Source organism: Nanorana parkeri, unplaced genomic scaffold (assembly GCF_000935625.1).
Source record: "Nanorana parkeri isolate BGI_ZX_2015 unplaced genomic scaffold, ASM93562v1 scaffold402, whole genome shotgun sequence".
NCBI classification, from domain to species: Eukaryota; Metazoa; Chordata; class Amphibia; order Anura; family Dicroglossidae; genus Nanorana; species Nanorana parkeri.
The window spans coordinates 893,476-904,054 of record NW_017306670.1 but is presented as its reverse complement, the minus strand read 5'-3'; the positions used below and the strand labels follow the sequence as shown (position 1 = coordinate 904,054).

The 10,579-nt window shown below is 38.7% G+C and overlaps 1 protein-coding gene across 1 annotated transcript in view; it reads left to right on the top strand.

The window, feature by feature from the left end:
• Positions 1-3,904, top strand: part of LOC108789514 (cystatin-like) — a 7,727-nt gene extending 3,823 nt beyond the window's left edge. Inside the window, exons 2-3 of the mRNA XM_018559550.1 lie at positions 2,680-2,781; positions 3,809-3,904. Of these exons, the coding sequence (XP_018415052.1) occupies positions 2,680-2,781; positions 3,809-3,880 (174 nt within the window). The 3' untranslated portion in view covers positions 3,881-3,904. The remainder of the gene's footprint in view (positions 1-2,679; positions 2,782-3,808) is intronic.
• The last annotated feature ends 6,675 nt before the right edge of the window (positions 3,905-10,579 follow it).

Below are 10,579 nucleotides of genomic sequence, written 5' to 3'. Positions count from 1 at the left end.
AAATAAATACAAAAAATAAGAAGAAATAATTGAATAAAAAAATAAAAAGTGATAAAAATAAAGAAACAGTAAAAAAAATTTAAAGTAGCCCCGCCCCAAGGCCAGGTTCCACAATCCCCCCCCGCCCGCCATCTGGTTGCCATTCTCAATTGATGGGGAGGGGGGCTAGTGGCGCGGGGGGGCGTATTGTGGAACCTGGCCTTAGGGCGGCAGGTGGAGTAAATCCGGCCCTGAGCATGCATCCTAATGCGACAGTGCTCAGTGAGCATTGTCGCCCCAGGACCAGAAGTGGAGTAATTGGCAAGGATCACCAGGTAAGAAAAATGAAAACTGAAGAAAAGAAAAGAATGACACTACTGGAATGAGTAAGGGGAAGGGGGTAAGTAACTATTTCACTAATTATTATTTTTAGGTTTACTTACACTTTAAGTAAACCTGTATAGACAAAGCACCGGTTTGATTTATGGCTTTCTTCTGGCGTCAATGTTGTTTTGTGATCTGTTTTGATCCAACTGCACTTCCTAGCTCTATCCTCTAAAGCACTGACATTTTATGCTGCAAAATACTTGGAAATAAAAGCCAAGAGGTAGAGAGAAAATCCCCTATAATGACTGTAGCAGATAGGTAGACTGTTTGGAACCAGAGTCTGAGTTAACAATTTCTGTCACTTGTCACATTCACATCCTTGTTCTAAATTCACTTCATGATTCATGTAGGCAGCTTTTCGAACCATACAAATTTGGCTTCTCTGACATTGGTTGGCAATTCCATCAAACTACTAAAGAGAGGTTTTATCTAATGGAAGTGGTAGCCGGACAAGAGGACATATTCATCAAAGATTCGGGGAAATTTGTCCAGTAGAAAAATACATTATTCAATCATGTGAGATTCAATGGGATTCACCCTTCTATTTTTGCCGACATTCACTCTATTTATTATGCACCCAGCTGATGGGCAAATTTTGTCTAAAGTAAAGTAAGGTTATTTTCGAATCTTATGGTGATTCTTTGGACAAATCTGAATCTTGTTAAATAATGAGAAACCTTTCACTCTTCTGCTGGAATTGCTGTCCATGTTGCTGAAACTATGTATAATGGCAGTTTCAGCCCCTTAGAAAACATTTCCCATAGAAGATAAGGTACATATATATTTTAGCTTCATTAGTCCAGATATGGGCGATGATTAATGATGTCACAGTTAACTCCATCCAAGAGTCATCAGTGCGCTAATAAAACCATGCCAAGTGTGGAAATATATTAAAAATTGGAGTTTCAGCAGAGAGGATGAATGAGTATGATTCTCCTTCCTCTCTCTGATCCAACAATGCTGGATCATATGCCACAATACATCTTTGGACATTGCTGGACCTTGGAAAGGTAAATATCAGTTAAAAAGAATAATATAAATGTTTGTGTGGTCTCTTCTTTTTTAACAATTTCACTTACCCACACTTATGGTGAACTGGTCTAAGGGACCCCTAAAACCAATTCACTAGGAAGATGGTGACTACATTCCCCACTCCCTCCTGATCACTGGATCCTATTTTGGGGGGAAAACACTCTTGAAGCACCCATGTGGCTTTTTATCAAAACAGCAGGCAGGCTGCACACTTGCTGCTACTTTGCTAGGAGATATCAGCCTGCATGCCTAGTGTGCTGGGCTGGTTGGTTCTGGGAAATGGTTGGGGGGTCATACCATTTTTGTAAACAAAAAAAGTAAATAAAAATAACAATGTGCTACATTTGTATTAAATACACCGGTTCCACGGACAAAAAACATCTACAGCTCCAAAACAAAGAAGCACTTTGAAATGCACATTCCCCACTGCAAACCAGGGAAACATTGGGATATTGTGCAAGGGGCAAAAACAGCTGAATGTTGGGCAAATTTCTGAATGAATCTACATTGACTTGAATGAAAAAAGAATGAATAGAACAATAATTAAAATTGAAAAGCAAATGAGGGTGAATGTGGGCAATGTTGTTTGATACTATTTTCAACCAGCACATTTCCACTTGGGAGCAAAACCACCGTGATAAATAAAGCGAATGTACAAAATCGAATCTTGACTGAAAAATAGGCGAATGATAAATATGCCACAAGGCATCTCTTTTTCTTTAGTAGAGTAGGGAAAGGCTAAAACCCCTAATATATATATTAGGGAAAGGCTAAAACCCCTAATATATATATATATATTAGGGGTTTTAGCCTTTCCCTACTCTACTAAAGAAAAAGAGATGCCTTGTGGCATATTTATCATTCGCCTAATTTTCAGTCAAGATTTGATTTTGTACATTCGCTTTATTTATCACGGTGGTTTTGCTCCCAAGTAGAAATGTGCTGGTTTTAGGGGTTTTAGCCTTTCCCTACTCTACTAAAGAAAAAGAGATGCCTTGTGGCATATTTATCATTCGCCTATTTTATCTATACATCTATATATATATTTATAATTATTTCTATTTTTATTTTTGTTTGCTGTCTGTGTCACTTTGTCAGATTTTGTCTTACTTCCTGTTTGTTAAACATTGTCAGGACAGGAAGTAAAAGAAATATCTCTAACAGTCCTAGATCCAAAACAAACAAAAACATATTTTGGTTTAGCATACACCTTAAGGTTTGCGATTACTGTCATTATTTAATTATGTTTTTATTTACTTAATTAATTTTAACCTGACCTAGATTGTTGCTGGCACAAAATATAGAATGGAAGTTGAAGTTGCTATGAGCTCCTGTAAAGATTTTGATACAGAACAATGCCCAGATGAGATGCATCAAACAAAGGTAAGAGCTTGCTGCAATAATACATGTTTTTTCTACTAGTGTTTCCTATATGATGTATGTCAGGTGTCCTGTACTCCACTTTTAATCAAAGCGACTGTATGATGCCAGAATAGAAACCTGAAAATTAGAGCATGCTGTAAAGAAAAGACTTACATCTTTGTAGGGCAAAGTGGCAGTGCCTGTACAAAGCACCCACCCGACCACCATACAAGTGCTCCCTCTCTGCTTATTTTCCTCCACAGCTGTCCAAAATACTCAGCATTTCTGGGTTTGAAGGAGTATGTGATCTCCTTCCCTGTAACTGTGCTCTGGTCTAGCAGAAAATCACTAGACCCGAGCACTGTCCAAGGGGGAGTGACATCACCATTCTCCAGGGTCGCCAACACCAGTCACTTCAGTGGCGGATACGGAGGAGAAAGGAACTGTGAGGAATTGCAGGTAGGGTGAGCATAGAGGGATTGGGGGGCTTTGCATAGATGCTCTCCCATGCAAAAACACTATGCAATGCTGGAGCATCTTTTTGTGAGGTCTGGGCTACTCAGATTTCCCCCAGGATCTCATTAGAAGGATAATGATGTCACCCTTGCCTACGTGTAGCCGGCAGATGTTTTTAAAGATATTTATTGCAGCATTTTGGCATAGGGGAGGGGGCCCTTGGTAAATAAGCAGACCTTGCATTTTAGGTACAAGGTCAGCTTTAACATGAAATACTATATCGGATGACAAATGTATTTTCTGTAATTAATATGGAAGTTGATCTTCTATCTATAAACTGCCACGTAGCTTTAATAGCAGCTCCCCCTTGGTAGATTTATTGTATCTAATGAAGACTAACCAGTGATTGATCAGAGAGTTGAAGCAGCACTAATAATATACTGCCCAAATGACACCATTATATGTTTCCATTTCACAAACCAATGCTCAGGGCTAATCACCTGTTGCCACTGCATTTTTAGGTTATTTTTTTATAGGGTTTCTCTGCAGTAAATTTATGATTGTGTATGCTTTCTTCTCCATATTTCTACAGATATGCAAATTTGAAGTTCTGATTGTTCCCTGGCAAAATGTGAAAGAGCTATGGAACAGTTCATGCAAATAGAGAAGATTGATCCCTGCAATTAACTGCGTGATGGCAAAATGTACTCAGAAAAATGAATTTGTCACATTTACCTGATCAAATAAAAACAAATCTATTCTCACATGAGTTATTAAAATACAGTAGACTTAAAAGCTGACTTCACAACACAGTTTCATAGTGTGGTGTAATTTTGTTTAGCAATTTTTCCAATTCAGGCAGGTCCTGGGCATCACTGCAAAATACACCGTAGGTCACTAATATAGCCTTAATCTGCACCAGTCTATTTCTGGACAATTCCCTGAAATAGAAGAAGTATATTATTTTTTTCTATTACAGGGACCTGCCATTGGAAACTATTTAAAGCCACCCCTGTGCTCTTCCTGTCTTTATATATATGCACAGTGTTAGTCTGAAAGCACTGTGCAAAGCCACAAAGAACTAATTGACTCAGAGGTCTAACCCCCCCTTCCCCTCCAGTCTAAGTGGTGCTGTATGGAAGATATAAAAAATACCATTGACATTGTTGACATTGAGGGCTTGTTCACACTATATGTGGTAAGTAGCATTTATCAGCAACTGGCTTGTAATGTGATGTTATGTTCGGTGCTGTGCAAAAAAATGCAGACATGTTGCATTTTTTTGCAACGCACTGAAATGTTTAGGTCCCCTTTTGCGCGGGGACCTAAATACAGTGTACAGTTTGTACATTACAAATAAAGTTAAAAAAAGGTAAAAGTAAATAGTGTGACACACTCAAACAGCACATCATACATCCTCCTGCCAGAGCTAATTAAATAAACTAGTCCGGAGAGTTTTAGCCGGTGGGCTTGTGTGAATGGGACCTAATTGACGGCAGTATGTTGCCTCAAATGAAGGGTTATAGGTAACTCCAGACACCAAATCTCTCAGTTCTGTCATTTTTATAAAGGAGCTACTAAGTTCATGTGTACTGGTTAGTCATAGTCTTGAAATTTTGCACTCCAGCACAAAATGAATACCTTGCTGGTTTGGTAAAGTTAGTTTTGAAGGAATGTTGGTATAATTTCATGGCCAATGCTGATTTAAAATCCAAGTCCAGATTAAATTGAATTTAAGACATACAGTAGACGTGTGCATGCTCAGTTGCAGACCCTTTGTAACTACATACTACTTTTTTCCTCAATTGAGAATGTGTTAAAGCTCATCCTGACTCCTCTCACATGAAGAAAAATATGAATAAAGGCATTTAAAACAATAACTGTTTCATATGCTCAATATTATAATTATGTGCTGTAATTGGATTCTATATTAGAATACAATATTTTTTGTCATAGCGCTCCTTAAGGGGAGAAAGCTGGATACATAAGTCTTCGTTAGCTAGGAATCTTCTGCTGGTGTCTGCTTGTGTTTTTTGTTAGATGCTCCCAATGCTGAGAACCAGTGTAAATAGTAGTCAGTGTTTTTTCACCTGCAATAAAACACCTCCAGCACCTAACCTCCTTCCCTACCTTATAACTAATAACAAATAACCATCAAATGAAATGAACCCTGAAGTGGAGCTGAACTCAAAAAGTGAAGATTTGCTACACTATAAGAAAGATCTAGAAATGTTAATTGTGCCTAAGTAGTACCCTGAAAATGTACCTTTTTACTGAAATTCCAGAACAGTTCGCTTCCTAATATGTGAGCGTGCATAGGCACTCCTCTGCCAACAGTCTCATAGTTGCATATCTGCAGTATGAGATCTAAGGCACTGCTGGCTCTGACTGCTGGTCTTAGCAGATTGGAGTAAGATTTGGTGATGTCACTACTGTGCTGCTCATTGTTCTTTCTTGTTGGACTCTAACATGAGGAAGCAAAGCCCTGTCTCTATCAAGATAGCTGCCTTCACACAGAACACAGTGAAGAACAAGACATGGCAAGTTAGAAATGGAGAACGATCAGCTGTATGGAGGCTACAGGCCATACTGCTGACTAATCTTTTGTCCTCCAACAGACCCCCATGTCACCAATGGATACTGTAGTGATACAGGAGTCGTCAGGATGAACCACTGGGCAAAGCATGGCACACGGGAGATTGACACTACCAGGAATGTTGGTTTTTGAATAAACTTTTGTGGATGTTTACTTTATATTGGGGTGGTGTTGGCAGCATCACTTTAACCATCCCCTAAAATGATCCCTTAACACCTTACACCTTTTGCACCTTATCCTTTTTTGCTAGTTTTAGATCTGAGCAGCTGCCATATTTGTTTTGGTTTTATTCGGTGCAGACACACACTGAAAGTCTTCAGCTTCCTTGTGAAGGTATTGTTTGGGCTTCTGGTGTGTCCACTCTCTGTGCATTGCTATATATGTCCCAAAGTTGGGAAACTCAAATAGAGTTAGGGGCCACACTTATTATAGATGCTTTGACACAGCAGTGTGGCTTCCGCATATACAGTGTCTGCAGATGTATGTAACTAAAACTTCTGTTTTAACCTGAGTAGTTAAACAGACTAGCTTGTTTTTGTTGTTGGCTAACTTGAAAGTGTGCTAGGGACCTTTTTTTTTTACTATTGTGATGTAGGGGCCATCAGGGCTCAATGGGGAAGGCAGACATCCAACACTCTCAAAAGTGTCAGATGTAGAGAATTATTTAATAATTTATCTCTTAAAGTGTATTTCAAGGTTTGCAGTCAAATTTGAAAAACAAAAACCCTTTATATACAGTATTTTTTTGTGTTCCCATTCACACAGCATACCAAAAAATATTTCTTATCTTTTAGATGTTTTGTTGCAGCAGGCAACGTGGCCGATTCCAGATTTTCTCAGCACCTTCACAGTGATCTGTCCTTATAGAAAGACTTAGGACTGAAATTTGAAGATTGTGTTTCCCTCATTGACCTCTATACTATACAATGGGCAAGCCAGGGTTGTAATCCTTTAACCCTTCACCATTTACAGCCCCTCTTAACATTACAAAGAATGAGAAGCAAGTAGAAGTTGTAACCCTTGAAACCCTAACCCAAGTTTATCTCTTAAAGACGGCAGAGATTGGCAGTGCAGGTGGGGAGGTGGGAAAGTATTAATGCTTTTCTTTTTTTCCAAGCTAGGCTTCTTTTTTTTTTTTTTAATAGTAAAAAAGTCATTTTAATCTAACCCCATAAAAAGTCTTTTAAACTTAGCAGCATATTTATAAAGCAGTGAATGTGACATGCAGTAAATATTAACTGCAGGTGTTTTAAATGAAAGAAAATTATTACTCACCTGGTGAATGTTTGGTGAATGTCACATTCACTGCTTTATAAAGATGCCCTTTAAAGTGTAATTGTGGCCATGGACATAGAAATATTTACACTTTTTAGTTTTTTAGTAAGCAGTAAATGTGCTTTACAACAAGCCTGCAGTGACCTCTGAAGTTGCAGGCACTGCGGAACAATTCATTTTCAAAGTTCACAGCCTAGGCTCTATTCAGATTATTAACAACTTGGCTTACACTGCTCCCATCTGCCAAAGCATCTGCTTTGTTTTTACATTAGAAAGAGTTTTTGTGAAGCAAAGTAGAGTTTTCTTATAATAGAAGCTATGTGCATGTCTTTTATTACAAATTCGAATAATAAAGGTGTTTATTCCTCTCTGTGGGATAGTGGATGAAGCCAAGCAAATCATTCTATTTTAATGATAATAGTTCAATTTACAAAAAAAAAAAATACATTGTGTGACATGTCAGGAATTTACTAATGCAAAACCTATTTGGTCCAGAAAAACAGATGGTGCGCCATCCTTCCTCGTAGAAGTACCAGTCTCTTTCGCATCCACTGGACCTTGAGGTATATTTCTTGGATGTGTTCATATAAAACCTTGGCAAATAGGTTTCCTACCTACATAATTCTGTACACTGTACACTGTTTTTTTTAATGAGCCTTGAAAATCATACATATCTACGAATGTCTGTGAAGGTTCTCATTCATGCAGGTCATGGTATATCTGTAGAAAATAAGTCAAGGCAACTGGACTTGCTGTATTTTTTCTTGAAGACGTTTCACTGGACATCCATCCAGCTTTCTCAATTCAGAATGACTTGTACAAAAAAAAATGATCTATTTATTCCCAGATAATTTTTTTTTTTTACAAGTCATTCTGAATTGAGAAAGCTGGTTGGATGTCCAGTGAAACGTCTTCAAGGAAAAAATACAGCTTGCCTTGACTTATTTTCCTTGACTTATTTTCTACAGATATATCTACGAATGTTAGTAGATGCTCTTTTATAAACAATAATTTACTATAGATCTTCAGAATAAACATCAACATAATTAAACAAAATATTATGTTGGCTGAGAATATATACCTCTTGATACTACGGGATAAGTGTTTTCATTTTCCTGAAAATAAGGAGATTTCAAAGTTTGAGTTTCAATATTTATGACACCAATTAACACAGCAGTCTTAATATACAAAAATGACTAAATCTAGCCCTTGTCTTTTGAATAATACATCATACATTAGATGGTTTCTTAATTCTGCATTCCGGCCACGATGAGGAAAAGCTTCAGGCTTTATTCTGGATTTTCAAAGAGCTTTTTATAAATGGTGACAATAGTAGGCACCATGAATGGTTACTTGGTGATGGTTGAGGTGGAGGAAGATATTTTTTTTAAAAAGCTAAAGAGAATGGGCAAATGTTTTAGTAAAAAATGGAATATCTTTTAATGAAAATGAAAACACATGAAGGAAACGTTAAGGAAAGCTATTCAAAAATAAACTATAATGTATTTTTTAGTGGGAGCAGATTTCAGCTATTATTACAATGTACATCTTAAAGGACCACTACTGTGAGAAGCGTGTTCCATTAATCTATGTAATCACAGTATTCAGTGTACAAACCTTTTTTCCCCACATATCTTAGTTCCTATTTTCTTCACATTTCTATTCAGACCAAGCTGTTCTACAAATGTGGCAGTGACACGGCTCAGGGCAAGCTGTAACACCCCCTGAATCATAGTATAGAGATAAAGAAGGAAATGTGCTTACACTGGTCTCTATAACATATTCATGAAAAATTAAAATAAAGTGATATACGGATGGATATTGTGATGGAGGTAGATGTAGGTATCAGTCAGGGTACCATCAGCGTAAAGGGCAGTCAAAAGTCAGTTGCAGTATTTGTAACCTCTATATTTGTGATGTGCAAAGTGTGCCACAGATGAAGGCTATCTTATTCTACAACATTACTTTCCTAAGCAGCATGCCCATGTACAACATAGAGCAATTAGTAAAGTTGTCTCTATTTAGGGGCAGGGACTCATTCCGCCAACATCACACAAGAAGAGGTTCTTTTGCTTCATGGAAACAGCTTCAGTGCCCCTATGGTGTAAGTGGGGAAAGAGGAATGATTGACAATCCTAGATACTCCCTACCTATGGCAGTGTGCTGGCTATGATGGAAGGGCTACCTGGTGGGAGACATATTGGCCCTTCCTCCATAGGATGTTCTGTCAACATTCTTTATTACAACTTCCCAGGCAAGGCACCTTATGTAACTGGTGAGGGAGACATGGATTAAAGAGTACAAACCCAACATATATAGCATTGTTTGTCAGTTTACCAGCTTCTATATGTATATGGTGTATTGTAATGGTGTGCCATCCTAAAATATCACTCATAGAATAAAAAGGGGGTTGAGATACATCATAAAAAGTCAAACTTTTGGTATTTTTTCTAGCTTAGATCAGAAAAAATATCTTGGGTGGTAGGATACGTCTATGGCTTAGGGGTATGATTTGTTATTTATTATTATCCAGGGAAACAAAGCACTTTACCTCACTGTCGAGTTGTGCTTCCATGACACAAAAAGTTGAGCTTGTCAGTTACCCACTTATCATCTTTTTTCTTCCCCCCCTGCTGTTGATCCTAGGAGCTGAGCCTTAGCGACGGTAAGGATTGGTAACATGAGAGCAGGGAGAGGCACTGGTAAACAAATAACTGGTTCTTTGTGACTTGAGACTTGCTTGCAGAAAGCATGGATCAACGTTGGTAAACTCTGGCACTTCATTGGAGTCTTGGTGAAGAGCAGAACCTGATATGGTCCTCTCAAGAAGGATTCAAGGTTATGTTTTATTGGATGGACATTGACCATTATCCAATCACTTGGCTGTAGAGTGTGGCTGGATTTTGCAAGCTCATTTGGGAATATGGCATTGCAGGTGTTGCTGTTAGGAGTGCGAGATGGAGGTCAGTGACCAACAGTAGTTCACGCAGTTTGTAAAACAATAGGTAAATAAGATCCAGAATGTTGTAACAGGAGCCATTGGTCATTCCATAAAACTTTAATGAGACGACAGTCCAGTTCCTTTTGCAGGCAAGTTCACAAAAAACATAAGAGTAAGGGCTTGTTCACACCAAAAGCGTGTGCGTCCAGAGCGGTAGCTGCTGGAACGCACCGCAATCGCTAAGAAACTCCCCCCGCCCGCAGTGCGATCGGTTGCGTTTGCAGTGGAACGGAACGCTGGCAAAGTTTTGCCACGCGTCCGATCGCACTGCGGGCGTGGAAACGGTGCCATTGAATTCAATGCACCGCCATGCCCCCACCGGCCCAGAACGCGGGGGGAAGTTTCTTAGCGATCACGGTGCGTTCCAGCAGCTACCGCTCGGGAACGCACATGCTTTCTGTGTGAACAAGGCCTAAGGAGCAAAGCATCTGGTAATTTTAGTTCTGTCTCTGCAGATATTTTTGCAACTTTGCTTTTACGCTCACCATGTG